The 24,335-nt window shown below is 39.2% G+C and overlaps 1 protein-coding gene across 1 annotated transcript in view; it reads left to right on the top strand.

Moving 5' to 3' along the window:
• The window catches only part of LOC308094814 (uncharacterized protein), a gene marked incomplete at both ends in the record, with an annotated part of 47,261 nt that overhangs the window by 7,019 nt on the left and 15,907 nt on the right, over positions 1 to 24,335 (top strand). The window contains 5 exons of the mRNA XM_080441641.1: positions 6,608 to 6,706; positions 7,265 to 7,297; positions 11,793 to 11,864; positions 19,669 to 19,977; positions 20,390 to 21,550. Of these exons, the coding sequence (XP_080297767.1) occupies positions 6,608 to 6,706; positions 7,265 to 7,297; positions 11,793 to 11,864; positions 19,669 to 19,977; positions 20,390 to 21,550 (1,674 nt within the window). The remainder of the gene's footprint in view (positions 1 to 6,607; positions 6,707 to 7,264; positions 7,298 to 11,792; positions 11,865 to 19,668; positions 19,978 to 20,389; positions 21,551 to 24,335) is intronic.

The raw sequence follows: 24,335 nt of genomic DNA, 5'->3' as shown, positions 1-24,335 counted from the left end.
TCTCTCATGTATGTTTGTTTGACACTGTGCTATAGGATCTTCCAGACCCAGTTAAATGGTAGTTAGGCTCACAAATGATCATCAAATAAAACATATTCTAATTATTGTAGCCATAAACTATAAATAAAGTGTTAAAGACAAATGCATACACACAACCTCAGGAACAAGAACACATATTTTCTTGGACTCATTACGTCCAACTCACATCACTCTGTGTGTCAGAGAAGTTTCTGATGTGGTCTGACATGTGATTACATTCCAATCATCACAATCCATCCTATGTGTTTACATATTACACTAACATGTGCTCTCCCTTAACCCATTAAGACCGGGAACGCATTTGTGTCACTTTCAGATTTCTTAGGCAAATCAGAAATAGCAGATATACAAGTTCATAGCACGGCACCCGTGCAGCGCTATGAGCTTGTAGATCTGCCATTTTTTATATAAATATATTTATTTATTTTTCGTGAAAATTTGTGCAAATCTTTGAATATATGTTTTTAAAGCGAACATTTTGATCTCAAATCTTTGAACGTATGTTGCTATAATATCAGTGGTTCCCAAACTTTTACATGTCAAGGACCACCCAAAATGATATGTATTTGGCCGTGGACCCGCACGTCAAAATATTTTGTTCCAGGAACCCCCAGAAGTTGTAACAGAGTTAAAAATGTTTGCTTGAAAAAAATACATATTCAAAGATTTGCACAAATGTTCACGATTTTTCATATATTGCAGATCTACAAGCTCATAGTGCGGCACTCGGTGCCGCGCTATGAGCTTGTATATCTGCTATTTTTGAATAGCCAAAAAAATCTTAAAATGACAGAGATGCGTACCCGGTCATAAAGGGTTAACACAGATACAGAATGCATGTTAATACCAGATATAAATGATGGCATACTGAGGAAGATTAAATGAATGAATCAGAAGATTATTATGGAGGATAAACTTGATTCCTGAGTAGTGTGGAGGTGAACGTTTTGTGCAAACATTAAAAATATGACAAGTTGGTGCCCACAAGGCTGTTTCATAATAAATGGCATGGACTGCAGAAACAGTTGACATGAATAGCAAATAATATTGACATTAGATAATAGATTGATTCAAGTACTGAACACTTTCTTTTTACTATGAAACTGATCATTTTACTATAAACCAATCTGTCATAGCAGATGAAAATGTTTCACTCTTAATATATACTATAGTGTAGAATTGTATCTCTAAGCTGACATTTAGTCACTTCACAAATGAAATTAGAATATTGTAATTAGAATGCTGAATCATTATGATTAATGAAGCAAGATATTACTTTGTAAAATAATTGAGATAGTCGATTAATTTAACCCATTCTAGTATTGCATTCCATAGTTCAGTTTCCTTAATAATTTGCTAATTATTAGTAATCTTTATGTTTGTGAAGTATCAGTTTTCTAACCATTCCAACCATGTGTTTTCTCTTTTCATGAATGATGAATGTGAACGTGAACTAGGAAACAGTGAGTATTAAATCAATTCTACTTCATGGCCTCCAATATGTTTTCAGATTGACATCAAGTTTTCACCATAGCAGAATACAAACTGAAGGAGTCTTAACCAATGAAACCCTCTATACTTAGTGAAACAGACCTGAGTTAACTCTGTACTTGGTGCACTTTTCCCCTCTATACCAAATATCTAATATTCTTATTCCAGGTTATTTAGCAATTTATAAGAAAACACTCGTCATCTTTATATATAAAATATCAGTTTTCTAAACACATGTGTTTTTCTTTTTCTTTTGATGCATTATGAATATGAAGATTGGGGTGAATATCAAACATATTCTACTTCATGTTCTCTGATGTGTTTTCAGATTAATATCACGTTCTCACAATCATAAAACACAAATTGAATGGATCTAATAAGTCTTCACAGTGAATGACTGTGTATTTTACATTGCTTGATGTTTCAAGCCTAACAATTTTTTACAAGGATGGTCATTTGCTTATACGAATACAAATTATGACCTTTTTCTGTCAAATCCCAAGAGTTATTATTAAGGTCATGAGCTTCCCAAATCACCTCTTGTACTAATGTTTGCAGTTTTAATACAAAATAAACATGTTTTTTCATAATGATTTATGTAAAATATAAATGACTTCAACAACTATTGCATTATTGGTCTGTATCATAGTAATACTCTTTAACAGTGACTGACAGTCAGTCTCATATCAATGAGCAGCTCCAGTCATGTTGCTGGTAAACTGAGAAACAGGTGGTGTCAGTTCAGCAAATGATAAGATATGGCAAGGTTAGGGTTGCCAACTCCCAAAGATGAAAATAATGGACACCTATCCTGGGCGCATGGCAAAGCCACGCGGCGGATTTTGGGGGGGGGTCAAAACCCCTGAAATGCATAGAAAACTATTCATTATATCTATAACACAATAGAAACACAATGGTCTTACATCTGCATTAGGTTACTATTCATGGTTTTCTTATTACAAAAATTGGAGCCAAGGTATGGCACCTTGCCATACCCAATTGACGCCCTTGGGTTGAAGTGTAACCACTCTCACTGTCCACGCTTTAAATTTCACTTATTTTGAATATTAAACATGTTTTGAGTGAGACAAAATCAAAACGTTAACAATAATGATCTGACTCACAATCAGAAGACTTTTTATTATCTTAACAGAGGAAGGTTTAAGTATACATACTGTAGAAAACAATTACTTTATTGATATTTTCAACCCTCTATACTTGGTAAACTGTACTAGATACACCCTTTTTTCCCAGTCTACACTCATCTCTTTGGCAAAAATAGCTGATCTGCAAGCTCACAACGCATCGCAATGCGATGCATTGTGAGCTTGTAGATCGACTATTTTTGGGAAACTTTCCCCTCAGAATAGGGATGCTGGGGTTCATATGGTTAAGCTGACATTTAATCACTTCACATATTTGATCTACATGTTGTTTCTATGTGTTAATGTGTTGAAGAGTTGATCTGTTTGTAAATGTTACAGATAAACACTATCTAAAGATGAACAGAAACAGTAGCAGACCTTACTGCATACCATATACTGTACAACAGTGGTTTTCAACCTTTTCAGGCCGCGACCCGCCAAAATAATCATATTTGAACTGGGGACCCCCCAAAATAATCATATTTGAACTGGGGACCCCCCAAAATAATCATATTTGAACTGGGGACCGCCCAAAATAATCATATTTGAACAGGGGACCGCCCAAAATAATCATATATAAACTGGGGACCCCCCACCCTGACACGCTCTTGGAATTGTAGGAGTTGAGGCATTCAATTTTAATTGACTCGGTCCACAGATAAATATTGTGAAAATAGCTGATCTACAAGCTCACAATGCCTTGCGTTGTGAGCATGTAGATCGTCTATTTCCACAATGTTTGCCTCTTTCTTTGGTATTATTTGACAATTTGGCCTTTATGTTTAATAGAATAGTTTGTTGATTACTTTTCACACAGTAGCTTAATGGTCTCTTTTCCCTTTTCATTTTAGAGGTAATAAAAAGGTCTTAAAAGTCCTTAAATTCTCACTTTAGAAATATGCAGAGTATACTCTTATACTGTATGTTGGTTTGTTTACTGTTGAGTGAGAAAACAATGTTGCACATTAAGCTAATCATCTGGGGACCCCCCAAAATAATATGGGGACCCCCCTGGGGGTCCTGACCCACAGGTTGAGGGAACCACTGCAGTACAAAATAGCGTCATTTAAGTTAACAGCCAAACTGATTCATATTATTGACAGATTATCATACACAATTATGAGATAGCAGATTAATTTATTTAATAATTCTATGTTGTGTCTATAGGTTATTTAACCACTTCAACCCCAGAATCCTTATTGTGGGGAAGGCTTTCACAGAAAATAGCTGATAGACAAGCTCACAAAGTGTCCTACCTACTGCGACGCGTTGTGAGCTTGTCGATCAGCTATTTTCAGAGAAAGCTTTCCCCAAAGAAAACAGAAAAGACACTAGTATAGAGCCCTGAGAGACCCCGGTCAACCATATAGGGTTAAAATAGTTAAACAATGGAAATAATAATAATAATCTGTCATCTTATCATCAGCAGAATACAAACTGAAGGAGTCTTAACCAATTAAACCCTCTATACTTAGTGAAACAGACCTGAGTTAACTCTGTACTTGGACCACTTTTCCCCTCTATACCAAATATCTTCATTAAAAATAGCTGATGCACAAACTCAGACTAATTTATTTAATAATTACATTTCTTATTCCAGGTTATTTAACAACTTATAAGAAAACACTCGGTCATCTTTATGTATGAAATATCAGTTTTCTAAACAAATGTGTTTTTCTTTTTCTTGTTATGCATTATGAATATGAAGATTGGGGTGAGTATCAAACATATTCTACTTCATGTTCTCTGATTTTTTTTTTCATATTAATATCACGTTCTCATGATAATAGAAATGAATGGATCTAATAAGTCTTCACAGTGAATGACCATTGTATTTTACATTGCTTGATGTTTCAAGTCTAACATTTTATTACAAGGATGGTGTAATTTGCTTATGAAAAATTATATTGTTTCAGGTCTAAAACATTTAAGGTCATGAGAGGTCATAAACAGGCAGAAATACAGGTTCCAAATAACAGGTTGAAGCGAGCTAGACTAGAGTTAAACTGGTCTTATCAGCAGGCAGAGAATAGTGGCATGAGTGAGGCAATAAATACTGTGGCTACTCAGTGGAAACTGGCGCGTGTGTGCGTGTACGTGTGAGTGTGCGTCAGAGTTCTTACCCACTGCCTGTTTTTGGTGTTTTGGGGATTCACTGCACACTGGTGTGGGAGGAGAGGTGCAGTAGGGGGTGTTGTTTGCAAATCAGCAGCATCCAACAATTTTGGTGTCAATAAGGTCAAAGATTTGTCCAGCGAAACTACGTCATCATGACTCACACAGAATATTGAAGGCATTTATCCATATAGGTTTCTCCTTCATAAAAGTCTTACTGATTAGTCAACTAGATAGATTATTACACAAACTGACAGTTTCTCTTTGGCTCATCGCCAGACATCACTAACCCCAAGCTAATTTTATGTTACAGTGTGTACATCAGTTTGCTCTTGGGAGAAATGTCTAGGCCTCTTCTTCCATAACACTGTGTAAATGCACAATGCACTGTAATAAAAAGTGATCATTTTATTGACCATGATTGAATCCACCTGCAACATAAACCCATAGACAATATTCAACGTAATCCAACCCATCTCACCACTGCACCAGATATGCACCCTTCCCTGGTCCTGACCATTTAACAAGTCTGTTACCACGCCCCACTTGTCACACCATTGAAAATCTGACCCGCTCTGCATTGTACTAATGTCTATAATAAGTTCTGCTTCTGAAATTGGGTTCTCTAAAAATGGTCTTTAGTCTGCAGAAATAGTAGACATTTGTATCTGGATGAAAGGAACCAGGTAGGTGTTATAGACAGGTTAGTTAGATGAGACATACTGTACTATTTGCATGAGCTGAATAACTGACACAGATAGAGTATGATTGATATGCTTATACAGTATGAGTGTATCAAATAACCTTGAGAATTTAGAGACATAAATCTGGAGAGGAGGAATTCATTATCTAGCCTTGTAATAAGAGCAGTTCATTTCATGCATTGCTTCAGAAACCATAGTATGATATAATGTGTCCTCTAATAGAATATGTAAACATCTCTCATAGGCTGAAACACCTGGTGTGACATTAGTGTTATGAAGACATTAATCTGACCTGATATAAAGTTTAGAATCAAGGCCAATGGGATCTGGATCGGTTAAATTGTCCTGCAAGAGAGAGTTCAAAGGTCCCAGGCGCGATCAGATATCACAACAGTCTTCTATGAAGTTGTTGTTATCTAACAGAACAGTGTGCAAGAAAAAAGAATCACAGCCACTCCCCCAGTGTGAATAAACTGTGCTTTTTGGCCCCAAGGACCCCTTCAAATATTTTGAATACCTTCGTGGAGATACATGCTGCTGGCTATGCCTTTGGTGTTTACTGTACTGTGGTACAAAGCCACAAGGAAACTAAACATATGTTACAGGGGAGAGCTGATGATAACTTCTGTCTGGACAGTGTCTCTCTCTGAATGTTTGTGGAGATGACTGATTTATCCTTAGCTACACCTATAGCTCTGAGTCCAATTAGTTTGACTCAGAAAGGTATGGCTGCTTAAATCAGTCATTCCCCATCCTACAAATAGATGTAAATTTACATTGTGGCACTTCTGTATTTATTTATTTAGTTGAGTTTATCTTGAACTCTCAGCCCAGGACCCATGGGAGGAGAGTGACATAATTATTCACATAAATCAGTAATTCAGCTTATATTTACATAATAATAATGTATATAATACTATAATATAATAATATTTACAATAGGTATACAAAGTCTCTTTTTATCTGATGTGTTCAGATTCTTGCATGCCTTTTCTTCTTCATGTACATGTATTCAAGACTGAAGTTGATTTAATGTTAAATGAATTTATTATCCAGTCAGTATAACATGATGAAGAGTTGTTATTAAAACACAGTTTAACTCTCTTTATGTAGATAAATCTAAAGCTAAAGCTAAAGCTAAAGCTGAAGATTATCTCAGCAAGGAGTCCGCAGAGCGGAAGAATAGAAGAAAGAATTCAGCTCATGTGTTTGGTAAGTAGGATAACAATAGACTTAACGAAAACTGTACATTCAACTTTATTATACTGTACATTTATCAATGAAACAATTATACACACACAGACACACAGACACACACACACACACACACACACACACACACACACACACACACACACACACACACACACACACACACACACACACACACACACACACACACATACACACGAGTGAGTTTTTAGATCTGATATTTTCAGTGCACGACACCGGTGTGCGATTAAGTTTAAATTCTAACCCCTAAACTTATCCTCTAAATGTCTAATCCTAACCTTTAACCCAACCTATAATCTTTTCCTAATTGTAAGCCTTTTCTCTAAAAATCTTTCCTAACCATAAAATAACCATTTCTCTTGTGAGGACCTGGAAAATGGTCCTCACAATGTATATTTATCATACTATACTAGTGGGGATGTTTTGCCCTCACATGTAGAGTAATACACGCACGCACGCACGAGCGCGCGCGCGCGCGCGCGCACACGCACACACGTTACAATGTCTGTGGTTCATCTAAACGTATATGTTCTGTAGATCTGCAGGTCCTACGGCCAGAACTGGAGGAAAGTAAGAAACTACTGACAAGAAAAGACCAAGAATTGGATGAAAGTAATAACCTATTGACAAAAAAAGGCCAAGAATTGGATGAAAGTAATAAACTACTGACAAAAAAAGGCCAAGAATTGGATGAAAGTAATAAACTACTGACAGAAAAAGGCCAAGAATTGGTTGAAAGTAATAAACTACTGACAGAAAGAGACCAAGAATTGGTTGAAAGTAAGAAACTACTGACAAAAAAAGGCCAAGAATTTGATGCAAGTAATAAACTACTGACAAAAAAAGGCCAAGAATTGGTTGAAAGTAATAAACTACTGACAGAAAGAGACCAAGAATTGGTTGAAAGTAAGAAACTACTGACAGAAAAAGGCCAAGAATTGGATGAAAGTAATAAACTACTGACAAAAAAAGGCCAAGAATTGGATAAAAGTAATAAACTACTGACAGAAAAAGGCCAAGAATTGGATGAAAGTAATAAACTACTGACAGTAAAAGGCCAAGAATTTGATGAAAGTAACAAACTACTGACGAAAAAAGGCCAAGAATTGGATGAAAGTAATAAACTACAGACAGAAAAAGGCCAAGAATTGGATAAAAGTAATAAACTACTGACAAAAAAAGGCCAAGAATTGGATGAAAGTAATAAACTACTGACAGAAAAAGGCCAAGAATTGGATGAAAGTAATAAACTACTGACAAAAAAAGGCCAAGAATTGGATGAAAGTAATAAACGACTGACAAAAAAAGGCCAAGAATTGGATGAAAGTAATAAACTACTGATAGAAAAACAACTGAATCAGAAAGATGAAGAGCTGAAGACGATGAAAAGGCAATGGGATGATGTCATCACTGAAAACAAACAGACTGGTGAGAAATGGATTATTAAAAAAAGAGATACCTCATCTCTCTTGATTATTTTTATATTAAATAATGAATACTATTTAATAAAATCAGTATATCTTCAACATTGCAGCTCAGCAGATCTGTGATCTCAAGACTGACTTAGAGAAACTGAGGACTGAATCAGACCAAAAGACTGGTCAGTAAGATGAAATATATGTCCTTAATTGGATTATAAAATGTAAAAACTCATCTCTCTAGATTATTTTTTCAGTGGTTCATCAAAACATAAATACTGTATATGTTCAACCTGTCATTGCAGCTCAGCAGATCTGTCATCATGATCTGACTGAATTAGAGAAACTGAGGACTGAGTCAGACCAAAAGACTGGTCAGTAATCTGAAATATATTTCCTTTATGTGTGTCGTCAACATTAGTAAGATGATAAATAGTTGTCTTGTCTTATAGATAGTGGGTTTACCTCTACATCAGGCCCCAAGCTACCAATCACGAGATGGAGCATCAGCATTCCTCCAGAAAGTTAGTAATCAATAGTGCAAAAGTACTGTAAAATAAAATACATCCAGTGTCATGTAATAGCCCAGTAACCCCTTTCTTTTTGGGCGGTGTAGCCGCCCCTATAAGTGGGGTTGGGACACCTCATTAGTACACCCTTCGCTGTACTGTGATTGGCTCATAATTAGTACACCCCTAGCTGTACTGTGATTGGCTGACTCTATTGGCTGACTCTATTCAGCACTGTGATTGGCTAGCGAGACACATGATAGAGAGACACATGATGAAATGAATAACCTATAAATAGGACTATGCAATTAACAACCCTTTCACGCATAACGGTCACTACAGTGGACAGCTATTAAAATGTCATTTTCTATTATAAGAATAGGTTTTGATGTCAGAGTTGCATACTAGCCTATACAGGGGACGCTAGAGCATCACCTCAATACTGCCATCCAGTGGCCAGGTGTTGTAACTGCAACATAATTTTTTCAACATCCAAGATGGCTGACAGAAATGTAAACAAGCCCAACAGCTCAGGAATATCTATCCATTCCTTCTAAAGTAGGAGACCCCTGCAGGTAAAAAAAATATTATTACATCAAGTAACATCTAATAAGCACTATAGTTGTGAAAAATTCCAAGTATTGATTTTATATTGGGAGGAAATTATGATTGATCATCTGTCCACTAAATTGGACTGCATGCATCACTGGCTCTATTTCAACTACAATTCATACTTTTGCTGCCACAGTTTGCTCTTGAAAATGCTTCATCTGCAGTTACCTTTCTGGATATAAATCAATGTATTCATGTTATTAGAAAGTAACCTGCATTGTTTGTATCAAAAATAATATTTTATGCATATTTTTTTACATTATGGGAGTACATTTGTGTCTATTTATATTTTGTAGAGGTCATGTGCAGCTTATTATAGACCTAGGCCTACAGGATAGTGGAGTAACTATTATATGACTAAAGTGAGGATGATGATAGTGGCCAGTGGTGATCAGTGGCTGCCAGAAAAAGAAGGATAAGCAAATATGATTAGCAGTGACAGTGAAGCTGTATGATGATGATGATAATAATATAATAACAATAATACGGGTAATAATAATAATAATAATAATAATAATAATAACCTATTTGAACCTACAAGGGAAATTCAGTTTTGACCCAAGTGGTCAGACTTCAGCAAAAACCTAACTGTGTGATGGGTGATGGTTGATTGAAGTAGTCTCACCTGGCCTGAGTCAAACTAATTGGACTCACAGTGCCCAACTCTGAGTCCAATTAGTCCAATTAGTTTGACTCAGGCCAGGTCAGCCATCCCCCATCCCACACAAACAAAAACAATCCCCATGGAGCTATTTGAATTGATTACAGTTGTAATAAAAACTGTTGCAGTAGGTTATCAGCAGTCATTACTGTTGGAACACATAACATGTTGCCTATCCAATCATTTTGGCATATAATCCTTTTTGCTAAAATGCACAGAGAAAGAAATAGGTGTGTGTGTGTGTGTGTGTGTGTGTGTGTGTGTGTGTGTGTGTGTGTGTGTGTGTGTGTGTGTGTGTGTGTGTGTGTGTGTGTGTGTGTGTGTGTGTGTGTGTGTGTGTTTTGCATCATCAGGCTATTATTGTGGGTAGCCTACTTGTGTTGTTGTGGAGTGGAGCTCTTGCTATAACAAAGTATAGGCATATAGTAGTGTCATTACTGTAACCTGGTATCTGGAATGTGATGCTGTTGCTGCAGTGTTGTGTTCTATTTTTTTAATGAAGGTATACTATGTTTATTCCCTGCCTCCCGCACGCACGGCATGCGCGCGTCTATAATTAATTAAATGTAAAAAATGTAAAAAACGCTGTTTTGAACAGTTTTTGAAGGTGTACGGTGGCGACGAAAAAAAATCTCAAGGTGTACGGCGTACACAGCATCTGACGGTAGAACCCACCACTGTGTTGCTGCAGGGTGAACTATATAGGTAGCTTATAGTATAATAGATTTCTTAGCCCCCCACCCAAAATCACCACCAACCGCCACCATTATTTTGATGAACATTTTCTACAAAAATAACAGAGGACATTGTGAGTAACTCTCCCAACACTCTCTTTCAGATGTATTTCAGTAATACAGTCTCTTCAGTTTTACTGACCTATATCCTGTACTATATCGCTTCACCAAGTCCATCTTGTATGAACATTGTGAAACACATTGCCGTGTCCAAGGCACCCCTGAGACCAGGTTTGCCCCTGGAAACCACTGGCCCCAGCATACAGACACAAAACAATGCAAACAGATGCCATGATGTTGCATGCACAGGAACATCCAAGTACATCTGCATAAAATGCTTGCAGGCTTTGTGCCCTAGGTGCTTAGTCAATTTAGTTTGACTCAGGCCAGGTGCGACTACTTCAATCTAGCCTGCACTAGTCTGGCCATGCCAGGCTAACTTCAATCAGCCATCACCCATCACACAGTTTGGTTTTCACTAGACAGTAAGCACTCATGTTGGTGTTCAATTTAGAGTTATTTTGGTTTTCACTTGACATTAGAAACACTATTATTTATGTGTTTTGTGTTTGTTGAGCCGAGGAGTCAAGAGAAAGTTAATAAATAGTATTAGAATATGTTAGAAATGTGAAAAATGTAGTTTTACAGCATTACAAATATATTTGATTTGATATTATTAGATTTTTATAATTGTATTCATTGGTTGTATTTTATCCTTATTCTTTTCAGTTAAAAACACAAATGCATGCTGTCCTCCTGAGTGGACAGGTCAATAACTCCTTAAAAAATTGTTGTTTAAAACAAATTTAAGTGCAGTTGTTATATTTATGTCTAAAGACACATAAAAACACTTAGTAACATTTTTTTTTCTCAGGTTATCATAATTCATGCGTGAAAGGGTTAAAAAAAAAAACTTTTTTTAAAGTGAGCTTCCATCACTGTGATGACCACTGTGATGACCACACCGCCCACTTCACACTGGGTGTGATTTTTGCCAGACCCAAGGGGTCGGCCTACATGAGGTTTTGACCCATTTCGTCCATACATGGGCATAAAAGTATGTCCATCTAGGTCTCCTGGTCTTGTTATCTTACTATTGTCAATACATTGACTATTTATGTTGTGTTGCAGAGGATGGAGAGAACACAGACTCCACTCTTCCACTGAGGAGGACACACAGTATGCCATTTCCTCCTCCAAACAGTGAGTCCATGTTACTCTTTCAATTTCTGTTGAACTTCATGATGTTACACTATTCATTCTGGTCATGCATTCAGTTTCATAGCCTGCCTTTAAAATGTGATATAAATGAAACTCTTAACTCTCTATGCTTATACTTGTTCTATTATTATTATTATTATTATTATAGAAATAGGAAATCTACATAATGATGTAAATGTCATCACCAGCTCATGTCTGTGCATCTCAGATGTTGTGATTGTGTGTACTTTATGTGCGGAAAAGCCCACCAACTGCTAATGTGTTAGAAAAGAAAAATAGACGCTCTGTTTGAGGAGATACCTGCTGAATTATATTATGTGACGACAAAGAACTTTGACGTGACGTTCGTTGCCAGGTTTGTAATATCTAATACACCCAAGAAGAAAAGTAACAAAAAAATACTTCTCGAAGCTTTGTTGAGGGAATTTATTTGAATTTCTGTCCATCAGAGTATAACAGGAATGCACAGAAATAACTGACGCAAGTAAAAATTCAGTAAACATCTTCTCACAAATCCTCCTTAGATTATGAGTATTATAGTATTGAGCGTAGCCTGTATTGCTCTTGAGTCTTGCTCTTGAATGCATGTGTGTCTGCAGACACCAAATTGTAGTATAATCTCAACCACCTGCTGTCCATGGACCCTCTCACCTATAACAAGTGTAGTCAGACCTTAAGACTGTCAACAAGGGTGTAAAAACACATGGACATTACCAGTAAAGCGTAACACAAAAGAAATTAAGGTAATTGTGAATGGTCAAACAGTGCAAGTCTTTCTATTTGATGTCAGAACCACACCACACCATAGCATCTCATCATGACATCACAGATTAGAGCATATATATGTGCAGATTGTGTGGCTATAGAACATGGCTAAAGCTCTTTCACTCTCCTTGGTATTTAATCCACCTGGACTGTTTGATTGATGTCTGTGTTGTGTTGCAGTGGGTGGAGAGACCACAGATGAAGACTCCTCTCTACCAGTGAGGAAGAGGAGACACAGTAAGGATCATCCTCCAGATAGTGAGTCTATGCTGCTTTTACAAATAGTCTAGCAAGGATTCAGGAACATTATACAGTACATGTTAATCTGACATTTTAAACATAGTGAATAAAGAAAAATATATAACCTTGATATATGGAGTTAAGAGACAGTGGAAATATGTTTTTCCACTGTATTTTTCTCTTGCTATTTGTTCACATTTTCTCGTCCAACTTTTTTTCATTGCCAATTCTCAAATGTGCTTTGTGTTTCCTGTTGCTGCCAAGTCCCCCACTGTTGGTCTGGTGGTGTAGATTACCATGTGTTTCCTCTGACACACATTGGGTCACCAACCGCTTCTTTACAAATTACTTTCTTCAAATTATCTTCAACCTGTCATTACAGCTCAGCAGATATGTGATCTGAAGACTGAATCAGAGACCCTGAAGAATGCATCAGCTCAAAAGCCTGGTCAGTAGGTTGAAACAGATTTTCTTTATCTGTGTTTTAGACATTAGCATGTTGATAAATAGTTGTCCTGCCTTGGTGACAAGCTACTAGTCACGAGGAGATGGAACATAGATGTTAATCTAGGAATGTGTCTGGGTGGTGCAGGAGTAAAGGTCCTCACCACCACCATGGGTTTTCAGTTCGTGCTGGATGCTCCAACAAACACAATTGTCAATGTTTGTAGGTGGTAAGCCGGGTGGGGAGAGTGATCACAGGTTGGTTGGGGTGCCTGTTCAGGGGGGAGACATGCTTTTGACTGCACACTCCTACATGACTTAAGGCAGGTACACATTGCAGGACCTTAAAGTGCTCGGGGGGTCATCTGATCGTTAAGCATTACACACTGCAGGAGTTTATTTCTTGAAATCGGCTGTCATAATATCGTTGTGGTCTTCACAACAGGATTGATCCCCGACAAGGGCTGACACACTGTAGGATAGTTCACTAGGATGCTATCTCCAGAGTCAGACCCAATACATACATTTGAGTTTATTCCAATTCATTTTAATCGACGTATCCCGTGATATGCCTCTCTCCCTCTCCCCCCTCTCTCGCTCTTTCTCTCTCTCTTTCTCTCTCTCTCGCACGTCAAGTGCAGAAGCGGTCAGTGACAGCGTTGCCATGTCCGCTTATTATAAGCGACTTTGGGCTTGTTTTTCTGTAGAGTTGCTTGTAAATATTGGTTGTTGCGGGGTGCATTTTTTGGGCTTATTTGTATAGTTGCTTATTTGGCCTTGTTTCCTAATGTTGTTTAAACCAGTGGTTTAAACAACACATAATATGTATTTGTCCGCAGACCCCCCTTCTGTAAATATGTTGTGCCATATCATAGACCCCCATACAAGATTTGTGTGGATTTGGAAAATATTCCACAATTTTCTCAAGATTTTTCTTTGAAAATAGCTGCGACGCGTTGTGAGCTTGTAGATCGGCTATTTTCAAATATCCAATGTATTTGTAAATAGGTTTAAAGTGCTCAAGTGGCCTTTTCTTGGGCTTGTTTTCATAGACCTGGTTGCTTATTTCTCTCGCAACATCTGGCAACGCTGTTCTGACACAACGTGCACATGCTGCACACTCACACACACACACACACACACAGAGCTCGCTCTCGCTCTCACTCTCTGTCTGTCTCTCTCTCTCTGTACAATTCCTCTAAAATAAACAGCCCACCAGGCTCGCTCACTCTCTCCTTTTGTTTTATAATGTTAACTTAATACAGGACTGGACGATAATATTGCGGTAGGTAGGGACTGTTTGTTGTGGTCAGATCCAGCGACGCCCCCCTAGCCACGGTGGCTGTAATGTGCTCTCATTGGCTGTAGCGTGCATCTCCTCGCAAGGTGGTCGCAGCCCCGTTCATATTGTATGATATTGTCTGCTGTCCTGTCCCAGACAGAGCTGAATATCTAACATGGTAGTTATCTGAAAACGGTCGGAAAGCCGTCGCAGAGCGGATAATCGCGGCCATATCGTCTCGCGGTGCCTTTCACACACAGCGAGCATTATCTCGCAGATCAAAGGCCGATCTGCGTCAGATCGGTAGGTTTTGTCGGCGAGCGCCAAAAAATGTCGGCGACAGCAATATCGGACCCAATCTCCTGCAGTCTGTACGGGCCCTTAAGGTGGACATACACTACGAGATAATCGGGCTAAAAAACAACCCTCACGAGTATCGGGGGGGCGTGTCTACCCCAGCCTAGATCGGGGGCGAAACTCGGGCATAAACATCGTCTAGTGTGAGGGTTCAAAGATCCAATCTGAACCCTCCCGAGTTGCTCACAAGACGATCGGGGCCACTCCGATCACGTTCAAAATAGTTTGATATTTCGAGTGAAAACCCCTCCCCTCGGGTGAAGCCCCCCTCCCCCCTTTTTTGTCATCGTCAAAATCATTTTAAAAAATGTTTGATATTTATCTGGATCGCTACTGTATGGAACACCTGGCGCGGGTCGGACCGAGAGAAATACGCAATGCCACACACACACACACACACACACACACACACACACACACACACACACACACACACACACACACACACACACACACACACACACACACACACACGTTGTTTATGTAGGATGGACAATCATGTGCAGCTGCGGTGGATCCATGTTTTATATTAAAATACATTATTTTGATAATGATTTTATTATTTTCATTTTAAAATATGGACTGACAGTCCTATAGCTATAGCCTAATGTCCATAGAGAATATATCCACACATGAAAGATGCTTATTAAACTTTATAACTTGCCTGGTACCATGCATGCTTCATCTTGCCGTCTAAAATTATATTCCTTGGCTTGCAAACAGCCAAAAAGTGTGTAGCCGATGAAACACAATGCATTGATGACACCAGGTATAAGAAACTCATGAGCGCACTGGCCAATACAAACTAATAGGCGAGTGCGCTCTGCATGGTGCGCAATTTCCGAACGCACTGCTGCTGTCCAATGTGTCCAAATTCATCTTTAAATGCCCTGTTTTCAGCACTGTCACATATCTGTTACACATATCTTTTATACTCTTTATACTTTTGGATAGTGTCATTTCTCTTGTTAACTAGCAGATTAATGTTTAGCGATCTCAAGCAGTCTGTCTCTCTCAAGTAGCAGCTGCAATCCATCCAGTAACGACCAATTTATGCTTCGACGTACAACGGTCAGTGCATGGTGGGAAAAGTACTCAGATATTTTACCTAAGTAAAAGTATCAATACTCGGTTACAAATAAAAGTCCGGAATTCAAAATTGAGTAAAAGCACAAAAGTATTAGTATCAAAATGTACTTAAAGTACCAAAAGTAAAAGTACTAATGTTTGAAAATAGCAGATCTACAAGATCACAATGTGTTGCGATGAGATGCATTGTGAGCTTGTAGATCGGCTATTTTCAAATAGCCTATGTAGGCCTATAAAATAGGGCTAAAGTGGTTAATGTATGTTTTATAATATAATAATTGATAATAGCAAAGTAACTAGTAACTAAAGTTTTCAAATGATTGTAGTGGAGTAAAAGTACAATATTTGCCGTTGGGGTGTAGAAGTAGCCTAATACAATAGTACTGAAAATTGGCAATACTCCAGTAAAGTAAAAATACCTAAAAATTGTACTTAAGTGCAGTACTTGAGTATGTACTTTGTTACTTTATGACAACGGTGTTGCGGCCCGAATATATTCAATCTGCGCTGCAGTGCAGAGCTTGTGGATTTGCAAAGCGATCCTGATGAATCATGCTGTGTCCATGGGGGGTGAACCGTACAACTCTCGTAGATTGAAAACGTAATAATCATAAATACGTCTACGAGAGTTGTATTCTACAGCTAATGCGATATACAAGACCACAAGTAGCCTACCGCGAATGAGACGCGTTGTGAGCTTGTAGATCTGCTCTGACGCAGTGCACCGTGTGTGTGTGTGTGTGTGTGTGTGTGTGTGTGTGTGTGTGTGTGTGTGTGTGTGTGTGTGTGTGTGTGTGTGTGTGTGTGTGTGTGTGTGTGTGTGTGTGTGTGTGTGTGTGTGTGTGTGTGTGTGTGTGTGTGTGTGTGTGTGTGTGTGTGTGTGTGTGTGTGCGCGCGCGTGCGCTGCGCTGCGCTGCGCTGCTCAGGAGCGCAGCTGGCTGTCGGAGAAAAACACTGAATTGAAAATGAATTGAAATGTGTAACTTTATTTAATATCAAAATAATATAGGCTACTGATATCATATCTTATATCATTATAATTATTAATAATTCATAATTATTATTTTTTAAATATATTTTTCTATTTATTATTGCTGTTCGCAAGCCCGAGAATCTGGATAGAATCTTGTAGTGTGAGATGCCCTCGATTTTTTTAATCGTGTAGTGTGTGCATGTTTAAGATAATCTGATAAGAGAATCTTGAAAGATGATCTTGTAGTGTGTGATGATACCCGATTTTAAAAATCGTTAATATTAAGATTATCTCGTAGTGTATGTCCACCTTTACAGTAGGTGTCTGCGGTGACAAGGACTACACAAGTGTAGTAAGTAAGTACACAAGTGTAGAGGATATTTGGAATTGGCATAAATAAACTGGTAGAAAACCAATTCCTCTAGGATGTTAATAATCAACATGAATTAAAAACAGTACAAAAGTATGGTAAAGTTCATCCAACTAATAGTCCTGCATGTATTGCCTTTCTTAAGGGCCATTCACACTAAGCACTATAACTATAACTATAAAAAATATAGTTTTAAAAATCCTTCTATGTCAAGTGGATGCATGCAGAGTTCACACTATTAAAAAAAATACAATGGTGAGCAATATAGTTATAGTGCTCAGTGTGAATGGCACTAAAGTCTCTATAGTCAATGCATCCACTGTTTATGATGTTGTAGAGGATGAACAGAACACAGACTCCACTCTTCCTCTGAGGAAGACAGACAGAACTATGGACACACGTCTACACAGTGAATCTGTGTAAACATTTTGTCATCCTGATGTTACTACCTCTAATTATATTGATGAAAATATGCACACAAAAAAACTCAAATCAAAATTACACTATTTTCTTATGTTTATAATATTGACTAGAAATATTAACTCCATTTGGTGTAAACTAAGACTCAGACATGCAAAAGTGTCACTTTTCAGCTACAGTCACCTTTTTGAACCCAAATAGGGCAATTGTGTGACACCTGACCCGAAAGAAAACAACATGTTGTCACCTTTTTCACCTCGGGGCTGTTTGCATGCCTGAAGACTATTTGGGTGTATGAACACACAAACATCATTAGGTGTGAATGTTCACTCAAAGTGTGAGTCTGTAGTTAGATCTTTGAGACGATGTACCTTCCCAACATTGAATATCCAACAGATGTTCAGGGGTTGTGTAGTAGTTTTAATTTCACCAATTTATTTTGGCCTTCATCACAGCTCTGATTAAGGCCACTAGGTCTAAACATTATTATTATTATTATTATTAGGGGGTCAAGCACGGTGTGTAGGTTTTCTTCTTCCGCCGCTCCAGGACAAACCGTGCAGTCGTTTTTTTTTACGAAACTCAGCAGTGTGGTGGTAGTAGTGGGTCATGGAAAACTACAGAGAAATGAAGCACGAAAATGTCCTGCTGAGATTTTTGAGCAATCTGCACAAAACCTTCTATAGATGCACTTGGAACCAATATCTACAAAACAGTTTGTAAGTGAAACAATTAAGCCTCCAGGGGCCAATGAATATTACAGTTTTATGACAATTATTCTTCTGCCCCTAACTATATGAATGCATTGTCATATTTTTACGAAACTTATGGTAGAGGATCATGCCAAATAGCGCTGAAACAAAGCTTACTCCAATTGGCGAAAGGGGGGCGCTATTATAGCAAACGTTACAAAATGTGAACTTTGAACAGGCATAAATCATGCCTTGTTTGGCCTACAGCCATGAAACTTGATTACACATGTGCCTCTGCTCATGAGGAATACATCTGTCACTTTTACCATTATGCTCCGCCCTTAGATTTTACATTTTGAGTAGTTCGAAAAACACTTAAACCTGTTTTTCTCCTGGGAATTTTGAGCAATTTGTGTGAAACATTCTACACACAATCTATGGGCCATTATCTAAAATCCCAGATGAAGAGAAAATGAAGCCTCCATGAGCCAATGAAAATTGTAGAGGGCATGGCTTCATTAAAAAAAAAGCTCTCCATGGGCTCCTTTCTCTCAAGCCCAACTGTGGTTTCAATGGCTCAGTTGATAGTGTCTACCTATCAGTCAGAATGTTCTTGGCTCAAACCCTGTCTCATCCAGTCCAAATTTAATTTGCTGCACAGTACTTTTAACACAATCACTGCCATTGATGTAGATCTACATCAGTTCAAATCCAACCGTTGACTGCCATTGACGTAGATCTAATCCGCTAGAGGGAGCTCTTCCGCAACCTATGAATGATCCCTTGACTGCTAGAAAAGGAATGGACGGATGTGACGTGATCTCAAAAAGATTAATTTCCGTCCAGTCCTATGTTATGAAATGTAGAAAAACACATCTAGCTCAGATTTCTATTTTTTTTGGTGAAAACGAACCATATTCAACGGCCGATTACAACAGAATGGACGATTGCGGTGGATAGACGAGACCTGCTCAGTCTATTAGGTTTCTATATGGCTTATTGCGCATATTGCAAATAGCTTTTTCTATATTGCATAATGCATTTTATCTGTTTTGCCCCCGAATTGCTGCTTGCAGCCATATTTATTATTATTATTATTGTTGTTGAATAGTTATACCACTAATAATTAATTAATCCCCCATCTTGTCTTCAAGGTGCTTCCACAGCTCAACAAACTCAGGAGGAAGACAAAGCAGCAGAGGAGAAGCTGAAGTGTGTGAGAACAGAGTTCATTGAAAGAGTTTCAGAGGCCACCTTGAATTCTCTGCTGGACAAACTTCTGCAGAAGAATGTGATCAACCATGGAGAAATGGAGGCAGTCACAGGAGAAAAACTCCGGTCAGAAAAAGCACGGCTACTTATCGACACGGTGAAGACAAAGGGAGACAAGCCATGTTTACAAATGATTAACATGATTCATCAGCTGGATCCTTACCTCAGTGAACTGCTGAAGTTAACCACAGGTGATAACATAATCTCTCTCTCTCTCTCTCTCTCTCTCTCTCTCTCTCTCTCTCTCTCTCTCTCTCTCTCTCTCTCTATCTCTCTCTCTCTCTTAGACTCTTCATGTGTAGAAGAGTAGCTCAGACCCCATCAAGATCAAAAGCCAATAAAGAGGAAAAGGGTGCAATTTGTTTTTAGTAGCCTACTTTTGAGGATGTGAAACTTGCTTAATTGATATGGTCTAAATGCAATTTAAAAGCACAGAATAATGTTTGTGATTAATGAGGCACCAGGAAGCTTCAAAGATTTCAGATTTTCTAGGATATATCTATATACTTTGTAAGAATACTTGGTTTAACTGAAGTGACCCAGCTCAGTACTGTATACATCTGTGGTGCAGTTTTTAGCTTTATCCAATGTATTGTGTTTCAGAGCTGAGACTGATGCTACTGGGGAGGACAGGAGCTGGGTGTGCAGCAGGAAACACCATCCTGGGCAGGGAGGAGTTTGGTGCTGAGACCAGCTCCTCTAAACTGAGTAGGAGGAGAGCGGGGAAGGTCTGTGGGAGACAGCTGGTGCTGGTGGATGCTACAGTCTTCTCTGTACACTCTCTAGAGGAGAAGTGGACGGATGTGAGATCCTGCCTCAATTTGTCTGCTCCAGGTCCCCATGCCTTCCTCCTGGTCCTACCAGCAGAGCTTTCTGCAGGAGAGGTGAGTGGCATGATGGATAAGATGCAGGAGGCGTTTGGAGAGAGCTGCTGGGAACACAGCATCGTCATCTTCATCCATGAGGACATCATGAAAGACCAGAGTGTTCAGGAATTTCTCAAAGCAGGCAGTCAGGAACATCAGAAGCTTGTAGAGAAATGTGGGAATAGATGTCACCTCCTCAACATTACAGACAGCAGCCACACTGGTCAGGTTTCACAGCTGCTGGAGAAGATAGAGAGCATGGTGGCACGAAACACGGAGAGCTTCTACAGCACTAAGACCTACCAGGAGGCAGAGGCCCTCGTCAGAGGGATTCCGAGGGACTTGGAGGAGAGGAGACACATGAAGGAGCAGGAGATGAGGGAGAGGTTTGAGAAGGAGCTGAAGGACTCTCTGAGGAAGATGGAGGGATCCATCCAAGAGCTTGTGGGAGACATCAGGAAGATCGACCATCGAATAAGTGAACTAGAGAGACAAATGAGGGAGGAAAGGGATGAAGAGAGGAAAAGACAGCTGGAAGAGGAGCTGAGGAGGGAGTCTGAGAGAAGAGAGGAGATGCAGAGAAAGCTGGATAGGTTTAGAGCAGAGAGAGAGAATGAGAGGAGAGAGAGGGAAGAGAGACACATGCAGGCCATAGAGGAGCTGAGAGAGACCTACGAAGCAATTCTGACTGAGATCCAGTGGAAAATCATGATCTTAATCACAAAGATGCAGAGAGAGTTTAACAGACAGCTGGGGGAGAAGAACAGAGAGATGACAACACTGAGACAAAGGTTAAAGGAGAGCCACAGCCTTAATTCAGTGCTGGAGGAGGTGTATCACAACTCACTGGAAAAACACCTGAACTTACTGGAAAACCTGCCATCAGAACGTGAAGGGAGTACACATGAGGGGGGAAGAGAGGAGAGCAGATGCTGCTCAATTTTTAGCTGCTGCACAGAACAGTCAGCCTATGTCAGTTTGGAAGAGCAAAATGAAATGTGAAATTGTATTATCTTTTAAACGGTCCACCTACAAAAAGGTCATGGTAACAGACATTGATCACCACATTGATCATACCAGTATGTTCAAAAATGTACCATGGTGGTATGAGTAAATAATATATCTACTTGGTAACTTGAGTATGTGTAACATATGTGCAACATTATTTTTATCTAAGTATTATGTAATATATAATTACATACTATATACAACTCATGGACTACTGCAACTCCCTCCTTGCTGGTGCTCCGGCATCTGCCATCAGACCTCTGGAGCTTGTTCAGAAAGCTGCGGCTCGTCTGGTGTTCAACCGCCCCAAGTTCTCCCACATTGGCTCCCCGTAGCGGCTCGCATCCAGTTTAAAACCCTGGTGCTAGCCTATAGGGCAGTGAAAGGAACAGCTCCTTCTTACCTCAGGGCTATGGTCGATGCTTACACCCCTGCCCGACCACTTCGGTCTGCCACCTCGGGGCGACTGATTGCCTCGTCGCTCAAGGGTCCTTCTGGACGATCTACGTGGTCACGACTTTTTTTCTGTTCTGGCCCCACAGTGGTGGAATGAACTCCCCACTGATGTCAGGACAGCAGAGTCCCTGCCCATCTTTCGCCGCAGGCTGAAAACCCACCTCTTCAGGAAACACTACCCTTCCTCTTCACGTTGCCTACTTGTTGTTTTATTATTGTATTGTTTTATTGGATCTTGTTTAGTCGATACACTTATTTGTTTTAGCTCTTGCTCATTTGATTTTGTCATTTGTCTCCTCTGTTTAAGAAAGTAGGTAGCTGATATATTGCACTTTTACCTTAGCACTAGGTATACTCTTGGTTGCTTGTTTTAGCAGAAAATGAACTTAAGACTTCTGGTGATTAGTAGTTTCGTTCCCTACCTATGTTGAATGCATTGTAAGTCGCTTTGGATAAAAGCATGTGCTAAATGACTGTAATGTAATGGGCAAGCGTTTTAATATAGTGGTGTTAATCCCTGTGCAGTTAATTCCATATAGAGTAGCTCTCATTAACAAATCTCACCTGCTTTATCTTTCTTTGCTAAATGTCAAATTAAGGAAGCACAAAACAGTGTAAATGCTTCTGCTTATTTCTGCTAATTCATGTTATGACTATGATGATTAAACTTTAGGTTTTATATGACTAGTGTTACTTAATATGTTCAGTCGTATATTCGTTGCTGATAGTATTTTATAGACTACATACATTACCCAGATACTCACTCCTGAAGACCTGTTCATACTGTACAGAACATACATTTTCAGATTTACTGTAAAGCTTGAGGGCAGGTTGCTGGTATAGTGTTGGTATCAGGACAGTAGAGGTTGAGGGCAGGTTGCTGGTATAGTGTTGGTATCAGGACAGTAGAGGTTGAGGACAGGTTGCTGGTATAGTGTTGGTATCAGGACAGTAGAGGTGGAGGGCAGGTTGCTGGTATAGTGTTGGTATCAGGACAGTAGAGGTTGAGGGCAGGTTGCTGGTATAGTGTTGGTATCAGGACAGTAGAGGTTGAGGGCAGCAGGTAGTTGGAGAACAGCAGCTGGTAGGTCTGCTGCACAGAGTCCAGTCTGTGAGTCAGCTCTGTCAGTCTGGACTGCTGCAAGCTAGACTGAGACTGGAGCATCAAGGTGACACGTGTGACATACACACATGTATAGTCACATTTTTGTTTATTATGAACGTGTTCTTTGTATTTTTAAGAGCCTTATTGTGTATTAGAACGAGCAGGGAACTTATTATTTTAGGAACAGACCTATCCCACTTTTCGCCACAAGGTGACAAATCCGCCTGTGAGACAGGTAGTTTTAGGTGGTCAGGTGACATCTTTCTTCAAATGAACAAGGAAGAGAGAAAGAACAACACCAAAACTGACTCTGTCTCCCGTTGTTCCCTGTTTGTTCAGGTAAATGAAGTATTAGAACATTAAACATGTTCAATATGAGCACTGTGTCATGTAAAACAAAGTTTGTCTTGGTTTTATAACAGAAATGTGGTGATTTTGTATTAGTTTGTTGTGTGTAGTGAAATCTGGGCCTAGGCAGTCAGATTCATGGCAGCCATTACTGCTGCTCGCAAACCTGTCCTGTAGTGTGTTTCACTTACAGTGTTGTTGTTGCTCCCTTTAGTGGTCTTCAGTGGTCCTTGAGGGGGTTCCAGGGGGTCCCCAGCAGAAGGTGTTAATACATTTTCACCCCTTTATCCATATTGGATACTGTGGCTATTCAAAAATAGCAGATCTACAAGCTCGCAGCGCTTGTAGATCTGCTATTATTTTTTAAGTGTTTGAAGAATTTTGTGGAATTACAGACATCAGATAGACACAGGTACAGCCGTCGTCCCAACAGCCGTTGCCATGGATACAGGACAACAAAGGGCCAGCATCCGGTGTGATGTGTGCCGTTGAAAACAAAGCAGACAGACAGACAGACAGACAGAAAGGAGGTCAAAAACAAACACCAAACAACAACAGAGACTGTTCAGATATCTTACTCTACAACCTACTGAGTGTGAATTTGACTGAAAGTGTAAAAATGGATGATCCTACGTTAAATGAACACTGGAGAGATGTTGCTGTGTGCTGCTATGGTTCTGAACCTTGTTCTACTTACTACTGCTTGCAATGTTGTCAACTTATGAAATGAAGATGACTCTGTGTTTGGACATGTTGTCAGCTAAAA

This window comes from Gymnoscopelus braueri, assembly GCF_963280865.1.
Source record: "Gymnoscopelus braueri genome assembly, chromosome: 11".
NCBI classification, from domain to species: domain Eukaryota; kingdom Metazoa; phylum Chordata; class Actinopteri; order Myctophiformes; family Myctophidae; genus Gymnoscopelus; species Gymnoscopelus braueri.
Note: the sequence above shows the minus strand (reverse complement) of the source record. Positions and strands in the feature narration are given on the sequence as shown.